We start from the raw sequence: 23635 nt of genomic DNA on the forward strand, positions 1-23635 counted from the left end.
AAACTTCTGACAATGAATTGAGGAGCCATTGAACAAGAAAATTCTAGGGATATCCACTAGTTGGTGTTCTGCTTGTGGCTGATCTGCCATTTTCCGTATTTAATTTTTTTCTTCTTAGCTCGCCTTGGTTAGAACTCTTAAAATAATGAAAATGCAAAATAAGATTAAAATAAGTGGTTTTGAAAAATCATGTATGTTATTAAAAAGAAAACAAAAAATTGAAAGAAATTGAGATACTTGAAAAGTGGTTTTACTTACAAGATTTTGAAACATGATAGCTTTTGTAGGGAGTAAATCTGCCTACCTTTCTTTTTCTAGTACAATCTACCAAAGAGGAGTCTCAAAATTTCCTTTTTTCATTAAGTAGACATCAACAGCAAAATGAGTGTCTTTGTCATGGGAGGAAACTTTCATCTGTTTCACAGGCGAAAGCTATAAAGCCACAGAGTTAGTAGCAGAAAAATGCTTCTCACTTCTTTCAAAACTTTGCTTAACAGAATGTTTCCATTGGGATTGTTGGCAAAGACATGGAGTTTACCATCTATGACGATGATGACGTAGCACCATTCCTAGAAGGTCTTGAGGAGAGACCACAGAGAAAGGTATGTGTTTTAGATATAAATAAATAGGCTTTGCTGAAAGAAGTTACGTGATGAATGACCTATCACATTTGTGTTCACAACATATAACACTATACTATTCTAGTAGAGTTTTAGGAACGTGATTTTTAAATCTGAAGTTACTACGTGAAAACCATATAATCTTAGCCACAGACTAAGATGCTTATTAAATCAGTTTATGCTGAATTGGTGATGGGCCTTCCGAAGTCATCTTTCCTTATCTATGATCAAGTACTTGGTTTCATTTTTTTGCAACTGAAGTGGCTACATGTTTCTCATGCCTGCCCCAGGATGCCTCCTTAGTCTCCTGGTTACCAGCTCTGTCCTGCTCCATGCTTAATTTGGATAATGCTACTTTGTAAGCTGTTTGCTGAGATGAGCTGCATTGATGCATTAGTGATGCTCGATGCAGATTAAAGTTGATTTGTCATGTGTTGTTTTTTGCCCTTCTATAATTTTTTTTTTTTCTCTCTTTAAGCCTGCTCCGCCTGCTGATGAACCTGCAGAAAAAGCAGAGGAGCCTATGGAGCACTAGTTGGTGGATGAGTTCCTCTGTGTTAATGTATGTCTAATTATACAGGAACGTTTATCCATTTGCTGGTAACTTTACCCTCACCTATATGCGTTTTCTGCTGATACATTCTGAGGATTACTCTTAAAAAAGAAAGAAACCAACCCACCTATCCTTAAAAGATAGACAGGAGGTCATAACTGGGTGTATTTTCTTTGACAAGAAAGGTGTAATCATTTTCTAAATAGTACATGATACTGTTTTTTAATGAAAAGCATACTGTCTTTAACTTGTAAGGACAAGTGGAAATAAATCACTTTCTTGGAATCTGCTGTGGGTTTGGTTTTTTTAATCTGAACAAACACCTGTTCAAATACTTCTGTCATATCAAGGTGCCAGCATGTGTTTGACCATTTGTCAACGTGAGCTTTTACTTACGGTATATGAACATGGTGCTCTTGGAAACTGTTGAACTGAGAGGACTTTAACATGCCTACAAAACTACAACATAGCTGTGGAACAAATAGGATGCAGCGTGTTTCCCCATGTTGTCTAATCATTGTCTCAGACTCAGCTTGAAAAGACATCATTTCTGGTTATGAATGTTTACCAGAAACATCATACGCTGAGTAAGTGTGAAGCTGCCAACCAGCTTGTGTTTTGGTTTTTTGAGTCCTCCGCTTTGGTAAACCCCAGCTCCTGTGGAACCGAAATGAATCGCTTTCTTCCTTTAGAGCTATCGGCCAGCTGTGGGGTAGCGAAGGGCTTTTAGCTGACTAATGGCCTAAATCGAAGTAACGAGGGAAGCATGTAACATTCCTATTACAGGTCCCCTGAGCTGTGGAGTCTCTGCATTGCTGCTGAACAAACGGGCTCTCCGGGCTTTGGTCCCGGCAGGTTGTTCTGCACGCTCTGGCTGAGGGGCGCCTCGTGCCCGACGGGATTCAAGCTGAATGCCGCAAACTGGGAGTCTAACAGCGACTTCTGTAGGCACGCCTGGGAGGGAAGCCCAGGGAGTCGGTGCTTCCCAGGTGCAAAATGGGTGTGATGCTGTATTTTAAGCAAAATGAGTTCAGAGTTATGTTTTTCATTTTCCATGTTGGAGCATTCTGTTTAATTGTTGTCACTAATGAATACATTGCAAAGGACGAGAAACAAATTTTTGTGGTGGACTCAGATAGCGGCTTGATATCCTGCTCAATGTACTTAAAAAAAGGCCTGAAACTTGAATCTTGTATTTATTAATAAATAAAGCATGGTGCTGTTTTGAACAGGCTTTAAATGCTGTATTGACTCCATGTAAATAGTTCAATCATGGAAGTATCAAAATAATATCATCAGGGCTGTGTATTTGGTTTTAAGCACTAGATCAGCTGGTTTTAATTTTTTTTATTTTCTTCTATTCTGGTATAATTTTCTCCCTGTTCTTTTTCCATTTAATTTTTTCCCTATTCATTTTCCATTTAAATTTTTCCCTTATTCTTTTTCTATTTATTCCCCCCCTCCCTTTATTTATTTATTTATTTACTGATTCGTGGGGGGGGGGGGGGGGCCGGTGTATTTTCTTCCTATCGCTATTTTTACGGAAGCTTTCCCCAGGGTTCCTGAGCCCACCCTCCCGCCTGCGCGGGAAAAACCCGCCCCGCCGCAGCGCTGACGTTACTTCTCACGGGGCCGTGACGTCAGAGGCGGAAGCCCCTCCTCCCGCCCTCGTGGCGCTCCGGCGCGCAGCCTTTCCCCCGCCCGCACGGCGACGCGAAAGGGGCGGGGCCGCCGCCGGCGGCCCCGCCCCTTTCGCGTCGCCGTTGCGGGCGAGAGGCGTGTCCCGTCAGGGCCGCCGTACTATCGATGTGGCCGGGGGAAGGAGCGGCTCCACGTCAGCCATCGCCGGAGCGGGAGCGCCGCGGCCAGAGCTCCGCAGCGGGCCCGACTCGACCGGGCCGGGCCGCCACGCCACCGAGTACGGAGCCTTGCGCCTGGGGAGCAGCGGCCTCGCTGGGGTGGGCGGGGAGCGGGGGGTGGGGGGGGCCGCGGGGGAGCCGCCGCCGCCGCCGCCGCCGGCGGCCCGGTGGGGCCCGCAGGCCCGAGGCCTCAGGGCCCCGCCGGCGAATTCCTGGGGGCTCGCCCCTGCGGGAGCCCCCAGCACCGCTGCCGGGGGGGCCGCGGGCCGCCTCGCCGTTTGGGGTGCCTTTGTGGCGGGGCCTGCCCGGGAGGTGCTGTGGTGGTGTGGTGTAGGTCCCAGACTTTGCGTTCGGGGGAATGGGAGGCGAACGGCGGCATCTAAATATTTTAGGTTTTAACTCGTAGCTAAAAATGGCAGGCGTTTTAAGCGAAAAGTAGTCAGCTGGAAAATTAAGAGAGAAATCTCCCTAAACTGGCTGTACATTTATTCGAGATTTTTCAATAAACGTTGGTACGTTTTGTGGTGTAGGTCGTGCATCAATAAAACTATGCTTTCTGAGGGTTTTCGTTCCTAAGGTACCCCAGTTCTTAAGGCTCCCCAAGGATGTAGCTGGAGAGCAGGTGTGGCCTTCTGTCTTCCTGCGTTGTATAAACTGTGTAACTTTCAGTTTCCTTGTACAGGTTCTCAGAAATCTTACTGCTGAAGGAGCAGAGTAGCACCTGCTTCTGTGTCTGTGGGAATTCTCCGTAAGATTAAACTCCGATTTCAAGGCTTGGTGCCTTGCAAGGAGGAAGACCTGGTGGTGGTTCTCCCTGCCAAGTCTCCCAGCTCTGCATTTTGGGAGAGTTGTTTTTCACTGCTGCTTTTCAGAGCCTAAAATACACTCCACGTTTTCATGCTCCGGCGACCTGTGTGGCTGTGATTTTTTGAGAGAATCAGAGCAGTTGAGATCTTTGTGTGAGTAAAGATACCTGGTCTACTTTTTGCAAAGATCTCCTTTATGGTCTGTGTGAGTCATTATTGGAGATGAAGCTGCTAGCTGCAGGGCGTTGAGGCAGGAGTTCTGGGCAACAGTATGGAAAAAGTATGCAGAAAGCTGCTGCTGAGGCAAGAAAACAGTTATATTTCTAAAAGTGAGCAGTAGTTGTTTATGTAGATATTTGTAAGCAACAAGCTTGAAGAATCCAATCCTTAAATATAGAATTCATAACAGAAAGAGGTGTTTTTTTAAAAAAAATTGTATTGCAATTATTTTTTCGGGTAGTAGTTCTGGTACTGTTTTAGTTGTGGTGTTCTCTTGTGTAGAAAGAGGCTGCAGACCCTGTTAGCACAACTTACCTGCTCAGTGTTCAGCCTCAGGTTCTCTAGGTGCCTGTTGGATGAGAAAACGGACTTTGGACCCAGGACCAGCTTGTGTAGCACCTCACGTTTCGCTGCAACTCGACGTCCCGCCTTCCCTTTCTTTCCTCAGAGCTATTTGTGGGGTGGTGCTTTTAACCAGGCTGGGAATGGCTGTTTGTTGGTCCGTTGGATTTTGTTTGTTTTTCTTACTGCTTCAAAAATAAGGTAGGAGTGGAGAGTTTACAGGGTTTGCATTTCAAAATTTGTCTGTGCAGATAAAAGAGGTGATGTGGCATAGGAGCTGGTGTCCCCAGACAATAACTTCTTAAACTGGCGTGTTATTGAAGGCTTTATGTCACAGAGGTATGGCTCTGCTTAAGATCATTGAATGTAGAGGAAAAGTGGTCAGTGGTGAAAGCATAGCCTTGAGTTGGAGAGTTTAGTGTTTTCATCTTTATGTAAATCATGACCTTTGGCGGGGATAATTTTTTTCAGTTCTGTTCATTCTATTATTAGTTAGTAATAATATAAAACAAGTGTGCTTTTACACGATATTTGACTGATGTGTACTATCATAATTTAAAGTAATAAAGCATCTTCCGTGTTTTAATGATTTGTTAAACTCAGTCGAAGACTTCCAGAAAATGAATAGCAATAAAAGCACAGAGAAAGTAATTTTTCTGTAAATTTTTTGACACATTTTCTGTAGAAAATACAAAATTGCTCATGTAACAGAGTAACAATTTTCTATACTGTCCTTGTCAGTATGGTATCATAGTATTAACTGAGCAAGCTCAAACTTGAGCGTTTTTTGTTACTTAAGAAATGGAGTAAAAAGATTGATTTGATCTTAGATGCCTATTATGTAAGGAAGAAACAAACATGAGAATGAGGATTGAGCTTAATTGCTAATTTCCTTATTGGAACTGTCAGCCACACAGCAGCTTTGATAGAACTGTAGCTTTCTTGTACTTTTTATTATAAAAATACTGACTTTTCTCACTAGTGTTTAGTGGAACAGTTAGATGCTAGAGTTGATCTGGTCTGAGGTCCTGCCTCCTTCTCCACCATGTTGTCTTTTCTCCCATCCTTGGGTTTCTGCTCTGTTGGATCTCATGCTCATCTTCAAAGCTTCCTTCGTAGGCTGATTCAACTTGTTAAACAAGTCAAAAACTCTTCCCTTTTTTTTTTTTTTTTTTTTTTTCTGTGATGTTTTTCAGCTGGTTTTGCAGCTCTGGTCAGTTCTACTGGAGGGGGGCACAGAACTGCAGGGAAGGTAGTGGGAATATATAACCAGGATCAGGAGCAGGGGTTAGTAGATGAGCGAAAAGCTGCTGCATCTATTGCGCTACAGTCAGGTGCCCATACATTTTGTTTATTTCTGATTGTGCCTAAGTAGTGGAAAGATTTCTTTAATATAGTTTTTGTCTTTGGGAACTTTCATGCTCTTAATTTTTTGGTACTAACAGGAATATTTTAGCATAACAAAAAACAGAGAAGGCTTTTGAATGTGGCTTCTCAAGAAACCCAGCAATCCTTTCAAATCATTAAGTCAGTTTAGAAAACATTTTTGTGTTGTTTGTTAATAAAATCTGTTAACTTTGGTATAGCTTGCTTTGCTTGTTTTTTAGGTTGTCTGATATTTGTGTCAAAATAATTGTTCCACTGAGAAAACTTTTGTAACCAAGAACCATGACAGCTGCAGAGAATGTGTGTTACACGTTAATCAATGTTCCGATGGATTCAGAACCACCTTCTGAAATCAGCTTAAAAAATGACCTAGGCAAGTAATGGACAGTGATTTGAAGTATAATCCATCTTACCTGAATTACTCTCATATTCTCTTATTGTGCCTTTCCTAGAATATTGTTTACATTTTATAAACTCAGTCAAGTCAATTTGATGTTTATTTTGTTCTGCTGATTTTTAAAATGTGTACATTCCTCTGCTGTGTTTTGAGAAACTTCATCATATTTATCTTATGTGTTTCGGTTTCCTCCCCTCCCCCTCCCAGTCTGTGCTAAAATTTTAAATCTTTTTCTGTCTTTCTGTTTGAAGTAATATCTGTTTGGGCTTGGGCAGATTTAAGTAATGCAATGATAAGCAACAAGTTGTCTTATCGCTTTTTCAGTGCACTGCTGTATCTTGCTGGCAGAAATGGCAGTGTTAGTAATTAATATACATATGACATCAGAGTGCATTGTAGTATCCTGGTATAAAAGGCTGTTTAAATTTAAGCATTGAAACAGTCGTGATATTTGTTGAACTCAGTTAATTACAATACATTGATCCTAGAATTAAGTCTGAGCTCCGTGCTTATTCTTTCAATATCTCTTGCTTCTTCTTTATCCTTTTTGTAGAAGTAAGGGTGTGAATTTTATTGATATGCTCTGTTGCACTCCTTCAGAGGGGGTTTGTATCTTCTGGCACTGAAGATCAGTACTCCTGTTAAACTAACTGTGACATGTTAGCCTTCCTGATTTCATTTCCTCCTCCTCTAGAAAAAGGAGATGTCAAATTGAAGACGGAGGCCTTGAAGAAAGTGATCATTATGATTCTGAATGGTGAAAAGCTACCTGGGCTTCTGATGACCATTATACGTTTTGTACTGCCTCTGCAAGATCATACCATCAAAAAACTGCTGCTTGTCTTTTGGGAGATAGTGCCAAAGACCACTCCAGATGGCAGGCTTTTGCAAGAAATGATCCTTGTATGCGACGCATACAGAAAGGTAGCCCATTGTTTATTTCGTTGCTTATATTCCTATACTGGATCTTTCTAGAAAGTATATAAATTTGCATTATTTGATAAATATAAAAATGGTTTATGCTCAGCATTTCCTTCCTAACCATTATGTCTCACTGCTTCAGAGCTGGATAATTGTAGATAACCAGCAGACCTACTACCAAGGAATTTTTATGTGTTCTTTTACTATTACAACTTAACAAAAATTTAGTGTTCTTTGTTTCCAAGTCAGTGGACCTCAAAGATGAGGGGTAACCTAATTACCATCTACCATAATGTCTTGGGACAAGCCATGGCTCATAAAAGGATGCTATTTTGGGGATGACTTCATTGTGGTGTATTTGGGACATTCCTTCACAAAGATAATAAGGCCCTTCAACTTCTTTGGGAATGGGTAGGAAGCAAATGAACTAATATACACTAGAGGTTAGTATCCAGTGTGCAGGAATGCCTGCAGGGTGACCTTTCACAGCCCTAGTAATCAGAGAAAACCCATACAATGCAGAAAAAAAAAAATCCTTTGTAAGTTTTACTACACAGAAATACAAGTTTTTAAGTATTGTGGAACAGCAGTGTTTTAAGAAGTTATTTCATAAGAAGACAGTGAGGTGTCATTGTGGATGTTGGGAACTGGTACCATGGGAAAGCTGAGTGTGGGAGAAGGCTAGCAAGTGCATTCATCTGAGCTTAACAATTAGGCTGAAGAGCCTGGCATTTCAAATATGTTTCTTGTTGATTTTAGGATCTTCAGCACCCAAATGAATTTATCCGAGGCTCTACTCTCCGTTTTCTTTGTAAGCTGAAAGAAGCAGAACTGTTGGAGCCTTTGATGCCAGCCATTCGTGCATGTCTAGAACATCGTCACAGCTACGTGCGCAGAAATGCAGTTCTTGCAATTTACACGATTTATAGGTAAACGCCAGAAACTAACTAAAGTTGTGAATGCAGAAGACCACGGCTTGCTTTATTGATCTGGATAGTTTTTGAGGTCTCGTAAACATTTATCAATCACTGGTGTGGTGTTTGGGGTTTGTTTTGTTTGTTTGCTTTTTCTCCTCATATCTAACGGACTTCTTTGGAAAAGCAAAAGGTACTGCTGCTGCATTCTTAAATATGACTGAGGTCCTTATATTGCAGGTTAATGTTTATGGGCAGATGCCTTTCTTAATGATCTAAATGTTATTAATAATAATCGTTGTCCACAACCATAAATACAGAAGAATCCCTGCAGGAATATGCATATATAAGTTTATTTGAAGCGAGACATTCTTCATGTACTGCAATTATATGCTAAACATTATTGCAGTTGTTACCTGAACAGTGTGGCTAAATGTTACTGTTGAACAGAAATCATTGATGGGGTAATGTCTTAGCTGTCATGATAAGAAATGATTTTTTTAAAGCTCCTTGAGTCTGTTCACAATTTCAAATAGCTACACAAAAGCTACGTATCACTGTTTTTGCTCTTTTTGAATTTTTGTAAACGCTTGTCTTCAGGATATGGGCTTAAGCCTTAGGTTCTACTCCTTACCAGTAGTTCTTTTAATTATGTGGTTTGGGTTTTTTTAAAGAAATTTTGAACATCTTATACCTGATGCTCCTGAACTGATCCATGATTTCTTGGTGAATGAGAAAGATGCAAGCTGCAAAAGAAATGCATTTATGATGCTAATTCATGCAGATCAGGTAAGGATACTTGTCCTCAAACTCGTTTAGTTTAGTTTAAATACTTGAAAATGTGCCAGGTAACTAGCTGGTAGTTTGTTGGTAGTATAAACTATTTATATTCATAAAAAACCATATGTGGTAGTGTTAACCCATTTGTGGAATATTTGGTAACTGTAAAAGTTAAAGTAGGTCTTTAGTGCTGCTTTCATATTAAAGGAGAATTTCTGTATTTGGTGAAGGCATATGTTGGTGCTGAAAACTGTAGTTAGTTTTGCCAAGTGAGCTTAACCAGACTGAGAAGTGCTCCATTTTATAGCTTTTTTACAGCTTTTGTAGTCATATGAGAAAGAAATGGCAATCTCTGTACAGCATTTTGGATTATTTGCTCTACAGGCAATTGCCTTTTGTGCCCTGATTACCATTAGTTTTGTCTCTCTTTTTGCTATCTATAGACAGAATGGATTAATTTGCTCTTCATGTTTACAATGTTTTTGTAAATTATTTAAAATTTCACGTTGAAGGGTTGAATATATGCTTGTTTGTATTTTGATTTTTAAAATGTGTTTTGATTTAAAATATAGCTGAATGAGCACACTCGGAATAATTTAGAATAATTTATCTTTTGTTTTTATAGGATCGAGCTTTGGATTATTTGAGTACCTGTATTGACCAAGTCCAGACATTTGGTGACATACTGCAGTTGGTTATTGTTGAACTCATCTATAAGGTAAAAGGGAAATGTTGTGGCACATTTAAAATAAACGTACATGTTAGATTATACTAGACTGCTTTTTAAAAGGGATAGAATGTTGCTGGAAAAGCGTTACAGCTAAGGTTTAGTCCATGTCAGGAATATGTCATTGTTTAGTAGAGCTGAATAAGATTTGTTTCTTGAAACAATAAACCGTTCAAGTGTGCACAGTATAGAGCAATACGTCTCAACCTGATTTGCTGCGATGTGGACTGTTCTTCATGAGCATGAGCAGGGCATCTGTTACAGAAGCTAGTAGAGGCTATGCCCTTCCTTTTAATCTGAGATTTTAAGACCTTGTAGTATTGCATAGAATCCTCAATAATAGCTTTTTAATAGCTTTTGTAATGAGATTCTTACAACTGTGAATGACACTTCCTATCCTCAGAAAAGGTTGTCACCTTTTGCTTAATTTTCTCCTTGTTGTAAGATAATGGAGCAGTTAAGCTATATGATTGTCATTTTCTTGGGGTTTTTTAATGTGCTAACTATGCATTGTTCTTATCTAGGTCTGTCATGCGAATCCATCAGAGAGAGCTCGGTTTATTCGTTGCATCTACAACTTACTGCAGTCATCGAGTCCTGCAGTGAAGTATGAAGCTGCAGGTACTCTAGTTACGCTCTCCAGTGCACCAACAGCAATCAAGGTATAAAAGTGATGTTTTCGGATGTTTCAGTAGCTTTTAGTGCTCTAGAATGAATACTGTATACTGTATGTTCATACTTCGAAAGAGTGAAGGCTTTAGTAATATGGAGTGTTGTAACACTTCACATGTGAAACACTGTTTTAAAATATCTCTTAAAACTGGTCACAGAAAAAGACTTGAGACTATATTTTGCAGACCTGTGGCTAGTGGACTTCATGTTGCTTTGGTGGGAGACAAGTTTGAATACTGTGCAGATTGTTGTACAATAGTTGGTACCAACCTGCAATCTTCTGGGCTTACTTAACAAAGCAGACTAAAGCTGAAGATTTGCAGAGATTAAATGGCTTTCTTTACTCATAGATACTACTCTTTTCAGACCAGGGTGGAAGCAGAAAGCAGTGAAGATTTATGTTGATTACTGATTGATCTTGGGTTCCTAGATTTATGTTTATACAGCTGACTATTTGAGATTACACAGAAATTTTGAACTTGTATGGAAATTTCAAAAATAGAATATGCAAGTCTAGATTTAGAGTAAAAGCATTGTAAATAGTAGTGTCAAAAGATCAGGAGGACTATTAATTCCAACATTCTTGCTTTAGTGTAGTCATTTTTGTTGAGTAGGAATGTTGTTCACAGAAGCTGTTATTAAAACCATATCTAGGTAGGCTAACACTGGTAACTGTTTTAAATTGGTTTTCATGCCCTGTTGTGTACTTAAGAGCTGACCCAAAGCATGCCAGGAAATTTATCTCTTTGTGACTTTCTTTGAATCTGAAATCAAGTCTGTGTATTGTAAGTTGATGCCATTGTGAGCCTTCCCATGTCATTTTTGTAATGTGGTGGAATTGATGTCTACAGTGGACCAGAAAGCTTTGAAGTCTGTTCTCAGGTTCATTTCTGTGCCAACTCTGAGTAGTTGCTTTAATAGTAAGGTAGAAGGTGTCTTTTCGTGAATTTCTCTGATAAATTTGCCAGTTTCTCCTCTTCATTTCTTAAAAGTGTTTTTGATCCTTTTCATTTTAGGCAGCTGCCCAATGCTACATAGATTTGATTATTAAAGAAAGTGATAATAATGTGAAACTGATTGTTTTGGATCGGTTGATTGAATTAAAGGAGCATCCCTCTCATGAACGAGTGTTACAGGTACGTGAGCTATCTCTTTTCCTGCAAGCTTATTGAAGCCTTTTCTTTCCTAAACAAAACTTTTGGGTGTTGTGATGTATGGAAAAATGTACTTCTGAAGTTTAAATCTTCTGTTGGTACATTTTTGGTAAAAACATATTGGATGGACTTTTATGTTTATGACTTGCTACTTCTATGGTGTGTATAAGAATTAACAATGGCAAATGCTGCCTTGATTGTAAGGCTTAATGATGTAGCTTGCATGATAGACTTTCATGTAAATGTAGAATGTATTAAATGAACACTGTGAAGTTCCTATGCCTAGGATATCATGCTTGTTTGTCAGTAGATCATATATTATGTATCCAGAAAGTCTTAGAAAATCATTGAGGACTGAAAATTAGAATTGTATGAAAAGGCAGTCATTTAAAGCAACAAAGTAGTTACCATTTTGTTGTTGTTTCAGGATCTAGTTATGGACATCCTCAGAGTGTTGAGTACCCCAGATCTAGAAGTGCGCAAAAAAACCCTTCAACTGGCTTTGGATCTTGTCTCGTCAAGAAATGTGGAGGAGGTAAAATATATATTACTTTTGTTTCATTACACTGTTTCTTATTCTTTGGAAAAATATGAGACTTTCTTCAAATTTATTTGATCTTTTCTGCAGCTTGTGATTGTTCTGAAGAAGGAAGTGATTAAAACTAATAATGTGACAGAGCATGAAGATACAGACAAGTATAGACAGCTGCTTGTTCGTACATTGCATTCCTGTAGTGTTCGGTTTCCAGATATGGCTGCGAATGTTATTCCAGTGGTATGCAAATGTTTAATTATATTGTCATTAAGTATGTTCTGGCTATACCCAAAACTTGAAGAATAACTGAAGCCGAGGTGTTTCTAACAGTGGCCTCACATGAAGCAGTACAATTTTTAATCCCTAAAGAAATATAGGACTTTTGATGCTGCAGTTTTTTGTCTTCTGAGACTTTATTTTCAAATGTTTTTGAAGAACACAAGCTGAAGAGTACCTTTACTTAAAAGTGCAATAATTTGTATCGTTAGAAAACAACTTCGGGATTATGATAATTGGTAATTGTTTGGTGTGTACTGAAAGTTGATTGACTCCAGCTTTGTTTAATGGGAGATATATGTGCAGTTCTATTTTTCTGAATGTAGAAGGAAAATACTGTTGTACAAACTTAGCCGTCCTGCTGTTTGTCCTCATGTTCACTCTTTTATGCTAGCTGATGGAGTTCCTTAGTGATAATAATGAAGCGGCAGCTGCTGATGTCTTGGAGTTTGTGCGGGAAGCGATCCAGCGATTTGATAACCTCAGACCTCTTATTGTTGAGAAGATGCTTGAAGTCTTTCATGCTATTAAATCTGTCAAGTGAGTCCAAAATATGATATGAAACAGACATTGGAGCACCCTATAGCTCACTTGCATTGAATGTATATTCTCATTAAATATGTACCAAAATCCTTGCAACCCACATGCAAAGAAGAACTGAAGCTGAGATATTTTGGGGGTAGATGATTTCTAGGTACCGCTTCCTTCTTGCCTCCTTGTGCAAAAGATATATTGGGTGCTTGTTGCATTGAATGAAGAAAATACAAATTTCACTTTTATGGTGCAGTTGATAATTGTATTTCTTGCTCGAAGCATTGGTGATGAAGTCCAACTCTAAAGTGATATATTTGTTAAAACAGAGTTACTAAGGGATTATTGCAGCAGGAATTTGCACTCGTAGGCAACTGGAAGTAGTTACTGTACATTTATTAGAAAAGCTGGTCTGACATAGACTGGGCTTTGCAATCTGCAAAGCTTCTTTAGTACTTTTCAGGGCTCTAAAGACTTGGTGTTCTGATGGATATGCAAAGGTTAAGTCATATGAGAACTTCTCTGTAGCAAGACAACACTGTGTCATTCTTCCAATACACAGGAAACTCTGAATCCTATCTCCATTGTCATCTCATTAAGTGGGGAAAAAAAAACCCTTTGAAGCTTTGCTATTTTTTCCCCTAATATTTATTTATGTTCTTGTTTCTCATTTTCTCCTGTATGAAGGAAAAGTTAGTTTGTCTCAGTTAACTGGAGAATTTACGGCTGACTTTATTCACATACAATAGTTATTTCATTATGATCGTAATGAAATTTAATTTCTTGAATATCAGTATTAACACAGATGGGAATAAATTTGTAGCAGAGAATATATCTCATTTGATAGACTTGTTCATTAGTTTATTAAGGCTGAAAGGATGATTGCTTTTGATCGAACTTGCTTTTTTGTCAGTTGCCTCCTTTTAAATTTGTCAAGACTGGCCTTTACCTCCTGACCATAAATCACTTCCCTTGATGCTGGTTTTAGTATATCATGAAAGCATGACTCAAGTTACTGTTCTTGTCTTAGGATTTACCGAGGAGCTTTATGGATCCTTGGAGAATATTGCAGCACAAAGGAAGATATACAAAGTGTAATGACAGAAGTTCGCAGATCACTTGGAGAGGTGTGTTTACTTTGTTAGGCTAGCTCTTTGTGGTTCTACTTACTATTATGCAGTGTGTTTTCTAAGAGAAAGATATTTAAAAAAAATCAGATAAGATGCAACAGCGTTTTGAGTATGTATGATATGTAATGGCGTGTGCCCAGGAAATCTAAAGTAAAAACTATTTAGGGTTTTGCATTTGTTGTTTTTCTTTTTTCTTTTTTTTTAAAGCAGCATACCCAAAGCTAGCATATACTGAGAATAAGTGATATCTGTTAAGAGGGGAGATGAGAAATTTTGTATTTTGGAAAATTACGGCAGCTTTAAGATACGATTTAATTATATCCACTAACAAAGGAAGAGTGCTTTAAATCTGGGTTGTTCTGAGAGGGATTTAAGACAACCTGTGCAATGTGAGCTTTATTGCATGGGTAGGAGGCTTCTGTATAGATTTCAGCATCTGCCTATCTCCTCAAATCCTCTCAAAACTGTTGCACTGTAACAGACCTTATTTATGAAAACCATAACAATGCAGATAATTTGTATTAAAACCTTCTGCAGAACAAAAATATCTTTTTGATATTATTTGTAACAATTGTTTCCTGTTTGTTTCTAGATCCCAATAGTAGAATCTGAAATCAAGAAGGAAGCTGGTGAGCTAAAACCTGAAGAAGAGGTGTCTGTGGGTCCAGTCCAAAAATTGGTGACAGAGATGGGCACTTATGCAACACAAAGTGCTCTCAGTAGTTCCCGACCTGCCAAAAAGGAAGAAGATAGGTATTTAAGATTTCACACTAGGCCAGGAGTGACTTGGTTAATTATTTTTTTTTATTATTAATTTTTTTTTATTTAAGTGGTATTCTCTCTCACACAGAGCTTAGTGGTTGAGGTAACTTACTGTTTTGAGGTATTATCCCAAGTAGATGGTGTCTCATAGGAAGTTGCCTAATTGCTTAGGATTTATTATCAAAGCTTATTGCGGCTCAAAAAAGACATTATTAATTATGGTATCCTAAATTCTCAGTGATTCTTTAATTTATACATAAAGTCCCCTCACAATTTTAATTGGATACAGAGATGTTGCCTTTATATTAAAACTTTTTTTTTCTTAATATCACCTTGCACTATTTCATACTTATTGTAATTTATTGGTAGCTAGAACAATTGCTGTATTTCCTTAATTACTGCAGATGGGCTACTTCATCTTGACTAGTCGTTATCATCTCAGAACTACAATGAAATTATACATTACACTTTTCACTTCCCTCCCTATTCTGTGTGGAAATGGCCATGTGACTATCTCTGTATCTGGAAAATTACTTCTAGAGGAAGAAAAAACCCAACAAACTTATGAGACCTTTCAGGCTTGTTTTTTTTGTACAGTATGGATGTTACAGTATGAAGATAAGTAGGCTAAAAAGTGTAATCCAAAACTAGTTTTCTGATTATCATTTGTCTTTGCAGACCTCCGTTACGAGGATTCCTGCTTGATGGTGATTTCTTTGTTGCAGCTTCCCTTGCTACAACTTTAACTAAGATTGCTTTGCGATATGTGTCACTAGTTCAAGAAAAGAAGAAACAAAATGTAAGTCATCCATTGTGTTTTCACTATAGTTGCAAAAAAGAGCTGGTTGTTGCTTCTTTTATTTTAAACAGATGCAAAGTAGGTTAGGTCCAAAGTGAAGTGCCAGTTATGTGATTGGATAATAATTTGGGCCACAAACAAGGCCTACTGCTCTCCAGCCACTGTACCTAGATAGTCTTTAAAGCATGCTGCTTGGTTTTGTCCTGGTTTCGGCTGGGATAGAGTTAATTTTCTTTCTAGTAGCTGGTATAGTGTTATGTTTTGGGTTTAGTATGAGAAGAATTTGATAACACACTGATGTCGTCAGCTGTTGCTCAGTAGTGTTTAGTCTAAAGTCAAGGATATTTCAGCTTCTTGTGCCCAGCCAGCAAGAAGGCTGGAGGGGCACAAGAAGTTGGGAGGGCACATAGCCAGGACAACTGACCCAAACTGGCTAAAGGAGTGTACCATACCATGTGACATCATGCCCAGTATATAAACTGGGGGGACTTGGCCAGGGGGGGGTTGCTGCTCAGGGACTGGCTAAGCATCGGTCAGCAGATGGTGAGTAATTGCATTGTGCATCACTTGTCTCTCTTAGGTTATATTTCATTCTCTTTTCGTTATCTTACGTATTATTGTTGTTATTATTTTCAATTATTAAACTGTTCTTATCTCAACCCAGAAGTTTTACTTGTTTTCAGTTCTCCTCCCCATCCCAACATGGGGGGAGTGTGTGAGTGAGCAGCTGTGTCTGTTCAGAGATCTTATGATTTGATTAATGTGCACCTTTTTTTAAATAAGTCAGAAATACACATTTTTGTAAAGCTATGTAAAATGCAATAACCTCCTTCCATTCACTTTCCTTTGTCCTCCTTCTCAGTCCTTTATTGCTGAAGCTATGCTGCTGATGGCTACTATCCTCCATTTGGGAAAGTCCTCTCTTCCCAAGAAGCCAATTACAGATGACGATGTGGATCGTATTTCCTTGTGTCTGAAAGTTTTGTCAGAATGTTCTCCTCTCATGAATGATATTTTCAACAAAGAATGCAGGCAGTCCCTCTCTCATATGCTGTCAGCCAAGCTAGAAGAGGAGAAACTTTCCCAGAAGGTGAGCTATTATAAGTGTGTAACAATAAGCACTTGAGTTTTCTATGGAAGTTCACATCCAAGCTGGTCCCAGAAATGTCACCATTTGACTCTGTGTAAGTCAGCCGTTAATTGGCTGTGTTTCTGTGCTAAGGAATGGAATTCATTGTGAATTCTTGAATATTTCTCTTCCTGCAGAAAGAATCTGAGAAGAGGAATGTAACGGTTCAGCCAGACGATCCTATTTCCTTCATGCAGCTTACTGCTAAAAATGAAATGAGCTCAAAAGAAGACCAGTTTCAGCTTAGCCTTCTTGCAGCAATGGGAAACACACAGAGGAAAGAGGCTGCTGATCCTCTTGCATCCAAACTTAATAAGGTAATGTGAAAGTCGGTGTTTTAATTGTATACACTTTGTGCTGCTTATGCACAGAATCAGCTTTGGGAATCACAGACTGGAACTGATGAACCAGGCTATGCTGGTTGATTGGAAAGACCCAGGTATTCCCTGGTTAGGATCAGGAGAAAGAGAAAAGCCCTTGTGCTTAACGTTGTTACCTTCTTCACGTGGGAGAGGAAGAATAAGGAGGAGACTTGGAGAGTGCTGAGCTTATGGGATGTGGAGAAGAACTTAAGACAGTTTGCTGGTCTGAAGAGCACAGTAAGGTTCACAGGGAGGAGAGAAGGGATGTCACAAGTGATTAAGAATTCCTTTCTTTCTTTAGCTGCCATATCCTATTGCCAAGTGCAGTGCATCCTTGTTTTGCCCCTTATACCTTTTTTGTTGCTGGATACCAGGACACGCAGAGACAGTCCAAAGAGAAGAAATACCATGATTCATTCATTAGTTAGAGTTAAAAAACCAGACTTTTATTCTTTAAAAGTCTGGATGAATTCTTTTTACTGTTTAAAGTTACCTTTTCATTTTAAGTCAGCTTTTCTTTGTCCTGCTCATCTTTTTAAAAATAAATAGTATTACTGTCCATATTTTAGCAACATATGAATTCAGAATACATTTCATCTGGAAAGGTTTTATAATTGTAGTGTGTATGCAAAAGGACATATGAAGGAAGTTAAAATTTGTATGTATGAATAATACAGACAGTCACTGTGTGTTTAGCTATAAATCAATGGAATCTGTTTATTTTGGAAGACTTCTGCATTAACTTTAGACTTCCAAAACATCACAACTTCTTTAAATACTATTTTCTTGACAAAACTTGTGGTGATTTTTTGCAGTGTTATTTCCAATTTTCTTTTTATTTTTTCCTTTTTTCTTACTAGTAAGTTCAGTGAAATTAAAAGCTCTTTGCACACCTGCTTGATTAGGAGACTCAGAGTAATGGATTTAATTGTACTTTATTCTTATTTTTTGTCATTGTTTGACATGATTCCATGTTTTAAACTGGTTTATGAATGGAAAAAAAACTTAAAATCTTTTCTTTCACAGGTTACTCAACTGACAGGTTTCTCAGACCCTGTCTATGCAGAAGCGTATGTCCATGTCAATCAGTATGACATTGTGCTGGATGTGCTTGTGGTCAACCAGACCAGTGATACTCTGCAGAACTGCACGCTAGAACTAGCTACGCTAGGTAAGGACTACTGGGGGAAAGAAAGCAGCAGTGAGGTGCTGGGCATTGGCACCCAGTTGTAAGGAGTTTCTGAAATGCTTCTAAATACTTACAAACTTATGCCAGCTAGTTGCTATTTTGAAAGGGTGTTTTTGAATGCCTCTAAAAATACATTTTCTTCCAAAAGATGGAAGCCTATCTAGTGGCACTGACAATACTGTCTGATGACATAAACCGTAGTCAGATTTTTAATTTTTTCATGCTTTTTTCACTGGAAAAATAGCATTCCATTTCCCTTTCTCCCTTTTTCCTGAAATATAGGCAGGTTTTTTGATATACTTATTCCCCATTGTGCTGTTACCATAGAGCAAGAGGACAAAATCCAAACTGGTGTGGAGCAAATGTCAGGCAACAGAAAGCCATCTGCCCTAGGTGGTTCTTGCATTCAACCTGAAGTACTTAAATACTGCATTTACTCAGCTGAAACCTTCCCCTGTACCAACAGCTGTACCAGAGGCTTGCTTGAATAATATTGTGAACAATACTGAGGCTTCAGTAACTTCTTTTGGGGAGGGATAATCCAAGCTGATGATCCAAGAACAGTAACCAGATTCCTATTAGTTGTCTTCTGTTTTGGCAGTTAGGAGTTGAAATATGTTTACAACATACTAGGAGAACACACATTACATACTTTTAATTGATGTAAATATGATGAAAGGGGCATAACCTTCCTCCTAATCTTTTGTAAATCATTTGATCAGACTAATGATGGAGATAAAATGAGTATATTACTTAACAGGCTGTATTTTTCTATTCATCAGCTCAGTAAAGTGGAATTCTGTATTTCCCAGTGGGTGTCTTCAGATATATTGCAAAAACTGACTTGATGCATCACTCCTGTGTGTAGAGCTGATGCTGTTCATGCTGTGTTCTCAAATTACACAGTTTGAGAGAACTGAGGAGTCTTAAAATTGTCTGCTAAAGGATTAGGAAAAATACATCTCTTACTGTTTCCTGGGAGCAATTATATTCAAAATCAAGGTGATACTTTGACCTGTTTATAAATAGGTTAGTGCATGTAATACTGGACGTTGAACTTTGGTTTTGAGACACTTGACTGTAGGATTAGGTATTATGATGTTGTCAGAGATTAAAACACAAGGTAGAATTAACCATTGCCTGATTGTTAAAAATTTAATACTAGACTCAATCCGAAGCCCATTTAAGTCAGTATTTGCATTTGTTTTCAGTGGGGTTTGGTTGAATACACTAGTATTTTAACTGACATTTTTAACGTAAGGTAAATTATTTTGTTTTGCAGGTAGCAAGCTGTAAAAAGACCAAACAAAGAAAATTCCAAATCAACTAGTACCTTTATGGTGGTATTTAGTGCAACTCTGTAGAAATTAGAGTTGATTGACAAGAAAATAAAAAGTGTTGTTCCAAAAGCTAAACTCATTGTGTGCTGTTAATGTTCCCTGATTCCCTGTCTCCCAATTTCTTTACGCAGGTGACTTGAAACTTGTGGAAAAACCATCTCCTCTGACACTTGCTCCACATGATTTTGCAAACATTAAAGCTAATGTCAAAGTTGCTTCAACAGAAAATGGAATAATTTTTGGTAATATTGGTAAGTAAGCAATTCAATGTGCAAAATTAACATTAATGTGTAGCTTTTCTTACCTGCTTAATGAGCTCAAAAATAATTAAAACACTTCATACTGGGAGAGGAAATTTAAAATAGTCTACAGTGTATGAATATTTTGTGATGATTCTTAAAAAAATTGTTGCTTTTACTTAAAATCATAGTAGAACATGCTACCTTTAGAATGATTGCCAGCATGACACTTGAACCCAAGTCTCTGAGTTTTAAATGAGCTAGGCAGCCTTGCTTGAAAGACCAATACACTTAACTCAAGTGGGTAAAGCACTTGAAGAGGACAGAGGTCAGCAATGAGATTGAGCAAGTGTTGACTGTTCTTGACTCGCAGGTGGTAACTGAGCACCCTATTTAGTGCAAATGCACTTTTTTAAACATTAAGGTGGTTTGTGTTTTATATTGCAGTGTATGATGTCTCTGGAGCAGCCAGCGACAGAAACTGTGTGGTTCTCAGTGATATTCACATTGACATCATGGATTACATCCAGCCTGCTTCTTGTACGGATGCGGAGTTCAGACAGATGTGGGCAGAATTTGAGTGGGAAAACAAAGTTAGTTTTTTTTGTGTGTGTTATTTGGGTTTTTTGTTGATGAGGTATAATTCTGTTTCTTGTTCTACATCAGCATTGCCTCTTGTGATAGAAATCTCATTCAACATCCTCATTGGATGTTGGCCTCAAGTAACTCATTCTCTTATTGCTATCTTATCTGTTTCACAAGCTTAGTGATGCAATAACTAGTTTTTTTCTTACAAAGGAGATATGTGCATTGAGCCTTACCTCCTCTACAGAAGGTGTCCAAATTGATTGGCGATTGCTATGTGTTTTGGCTTAAAGTGGGATAGCAACAGGTATAAGTTTATGCTGAGACTGCAGAATTATTCACAGTGCTTAGCCTCTCCAGTTCTAAATTATGTTGATTTTAAAAAGAAAAAATAAAAATAAAAATCATGGAATCATAGAATTGTTTGGGTTGTAAGGGACCTTTTAAAGGTCATTTAGTCCAGCCCCCCTGCCATGGGCAGGGACATCTTTTACTTTCTTACTTTGCAGTAGAGCTGTAGCATACGGTTGTGGGTGCTACCTAAGACCAACAAAATGGTGGATACACTTAATATTAGAGGGTGCCCAAAGTGTTAGTTACAGACCTGTTAAAAAAGGGTTTAAGGGAGATGATCTCATACAACAGAGCAACATAATTGAAGACTAGAATAGAAATATTAAAACAGAATGGAAGATATTTTACACAAACTGTAACCTTGTTTGCTACATGTATTTATGTGTATTCACTTGAGATTAGATTTCAGTGTCTCATAGGGAACTTGTGAACAATAAATTTTAATACATGATATGTGAAGCCACAGCAATTTGTAAACTGATCATAAATGATGTGCTAAAAAGCAATTTAAACAAGACCCACGATATTAAATATGAGGACCCCAAGGCAGCCCAGAGAGCTTTGTTGCTAGAAGGGAAAGGTAAAAGTAATTTTTATCATTGGTTAAAAGCAAGTTTTTGGAGTAGATACTGCTTTTTCTTTTTCTGGCAGTGTATAAACTGTATTCAGACTAGAAGTCCACTATTTGCTGTAGGGAGTCTGTATGTTCAGCAGAGTATCATATTCACCTAATACCTTTTAGAAACCATGGTAATAACATGAAAATCTCACTCTTAACAAGTGGATGGCAGGAGATGAAGACTTTGTATGATGCCACCACATAATGGGAAGTGCAGCTAGCTTACTGAATGTGGTGTTCCTCAAGGAGAAACGTAGAAGTAACCTGCTTTATAGATCCTTGAAGAAGAGATGGTTTCAGAAATGCGTGAGGTTCTAATTAAAATAATTGCCATTTTTTCCCTTCTTGAAGGTTACAGTGAATACAAATATCATTGATCTAAATGAATACTTACAGCACATACTGAAGTCAACTAATATGAAATGCCTGACTCCAGAGAAGGTAAGCTACTTGCTTGGAGACTTTTAGACACCCTTTTTAGTTTGTGTGCTTTATTGTTTAATTTGTTTAGCATTTGTTAAATATTAGTAGAGATGCTCGCTTACAATATGAAATAATACATATACTTCAAAGTTTTTCAATGAGTGGTCTGAAAAGAGTAAAAGCAAACTAATGTTCAGATGTGCTTTCTGTAGGCACTTTCTGGTTATTGTGGCTTTATGGCGGCCAATCTTTATGCACGTTCCATATTTGGAGAAGATGCACTTGCAAATGTCAGCATTGAAAAGCCAATTCATCTTGGACCAGAGGCGCCTGTAACGGGTCACATACGAATCCGTGCAAAGAGTCAGGTAATATGGCTTACATTTAGAGCACTGTTTCTCCTTGTCATTTTTAAGAAGATTTACGAAGCACTCTAAAAACTTGCAAATTTTTGGATGTATGTTAGTTTCTAGTACTAGGTAAATGAGGAAATTTCTAGGGAAGATGAATATAGGAACTTTAGCCTTAGTTTTAAAACTATCTTCTACAGATTTAGTGAGGAAAGAATGTCTGCCTTTCTAATGAGAGGTAATCATATCCTAAAACCATGTTATAGATATTTTCTCCCAGTGCATTATCATAAAATAGGTCTTTGGGCCAAGATTTACTTATTTTATCTATAGTGCTGCAAATAGGATGTTATATATTCTATTTGCTTTTAAATAAAGAGCAAATGCTCCCCAAGGCACCGTGATCTGTTTCTCACTAAATTACACATTTCAGTTTCACACAGCAAGGAATTTTATGCATGTAATTGCTGTTCACGGGTTCTTTTTAATAACAACAAAACAAAACCTGAAGTCTTTCAGTAAGATTATTTTCTCTAGGTACATCTGAGTCTGCTTTGAATTTTAGAACTTCTACCTCCCAACTAAAAAGAAGTACAAGATTTACAACCGTTTAATAAAAAAAACCACAGTACCAATAAAAGTCTTTTAAACAGCCTGCAGTACTTGAGAGTTTTCACATTCAAAGAAACCATTTAGTTTATGTGATGTCACTATAAAGATTTTGGAGTGGTTTAAATTAATGTTTCTGATATGTTTACGGCGGCATTTTTACATAAGACTACATTCAATTATATATGCCCATTTGGTTTCATCTCAAAATCATTCTGCTATTGATTACGTGGATTTATTCATGGAGTTTCTTTTGAGATTTCTTCAGCTTCTATGCAATATTAATATGGTTCTGTGATTAAATTATTTCCTACAGCTTTAGTGCATTGAGTGCTAGCACCAGCACTGAGACTTTCAATAGTTGAATTTTAGTAACTGGACTGACAATTGTAATTTCTCCAGTGACAGCATACTTCCAATTGCTGGGAGGTCAAAAGGCTTAAATTTTTTTCGTCTTCTGCCTTTTGTGTTGCTAACAGATTTAGCAGTTGCTAGCTCATTTAAGTTTCATTGTTTCAATAATATATGTAGATCTAGTGTTTACCTAGTGTTAAGAAAGTATGCACTATAATGTATACAAATAAATGGTTAGAAATACTTTAATTTCCATGCCACTAACTTCATAGCTTTCTATATATGGAACTTCCATTTTAATATAGATTAGGTAAAGTTATTTTGAAGTATCTGTGTCATGAGTGTCGTCTTTCTTTTCCTTACAGGGAATGGCCCTGAGTCTTGGAGATAAGATCAATCTGTCTCAGAAGAAAACAAGTTTATAAATTTTACCTAGTGTCTTTTCAGGTCTTTTACAATTTAACCTTAGGTATGTGGCTTTTGGGATCCAGAACATCTTATATTCTTCAGTGTTCTGTAATTGTAGAAGCCAAGCTTTTGGGCTGAAAGCATTCCAGCAGATAATTTATAGGCTCTCCATGATTGATACTGAGCAAAACTTTAAGTCTCCAGGTTTTTTTTCTTTGTCCTGGAAGTCATGTTTTCTTTGTCTCTTAATATACTGATGCTCACAGTACAATAAACAAATTACGCCAGTAC

At 37.9% G+C, this 23635-nt stretch overlaps 2 protein-coding genes across 4 annotated transcripts in view; both read left to right on the forward strand.

Moving 5' to 3' along the window:
- Positions 1–1458, forward strand: part of PSMA1 (proteasome 20S subunit alpha 1) — a 33315-nt gene extending 31857 nt beyond the window's left edge. For both annotated transcript variants that reach the window (XM_049819867.1, XM_049819866.1), the window contains 2 exons: positions 498–602; positions 1099–1458. In XM_049819867.1, coding sequence (XP_049675824.1) covers positions 498–602; positions 1099–1155 — 162 coding nt within the window. In that variant the 3' untranslated portion in view covers positions 1156–1458. The remainder of the gene's footprint in view (positions 1–497; positions 603–1098) is intronic.
- A 1498-nt stretch (positions 1459–2956) lies between these two features.
- Positions 2957–23635, forward strand: COPB1 (COPI coat complex subunit beta 1). Of its 2 annotated transcripts, XM_049819843.1 has the most exons (23): positions 2957–3091; positions 3715–3991; positions 6007–6158; positions 6877–7106; positions 7863–8032; positions 8692–8806; positions 9423–9515; positions 10049–10186; positions 11213–11332; positions 11778–11885; positions 11979–12125; positions 12556–12701; positions 13723–13819; positions 14415–14575; positions 15263–15383; positions 16246–16473; positions 16650–16829; positions 17901–18045; positions 19535–19654; positions 20090–20235; positions 21552–21641; positions 21836–21991; positions 23302–23635. In XM_049819843.1, the coding sequence occupies exons 3-23, from the start codon at positions 6068–6070 to the stop codon at positions 23359–23361; spliced, it is 2862 nt and encodes a 953-aa protein (XP_049675800.1). In that variant the 5' UTR covers positions 2957–3091; positions 3715–3991; positions 6007–6067; the 3' UTR covers positions 23362–23635. The 2 variants fall into 2 exon arrangements, with proteins under 2 accessions (XP_049675800.1, XP_049675802.1); XM_049819845.1 differs by lacking the exon at positions 3715–3991.

Source organism: Accipiter gentilis, chromosome 17 (genome assembly GCF_929443795.1).
Source record: "Accipiter gentilis chromosome 17, bAccGen1.1, whole genome shotgun sequence".
Taxonomy (NCBI): Eukaryota; Metazoa; Chordata; class Aves; order Accipitriformes; family Accipitridae; genus Astur; species Astur gentilis.

What these genes read in the sequence shown, in the direction of transcription:
- COPB1 (XM_049819843.1), top strand. Translation starts at nt 6,068, where the DNA reads ATGACAGCTGCAGAGAATGTGTGTTACACGTTAATCAATGTTCCGATG. An exon ending in CTCATGAACGAGTGTTACAG is followed by an intron (nt 11,333 to 11,777) that starts GTACGTGAGCTA and finishes TTGTTGTTTCAG; the next exon opens with GATCTAGTTATGGACATCCT. An exon ending in CTGCGAATGTTATTCCAGTG is followed by an intron (nt 12,126 to 12,555) that starts GTATGCAAATGT and finishes CTTTTATGCTAG; the next exon opens with CTGATGGAGTTCCTTAGTGA.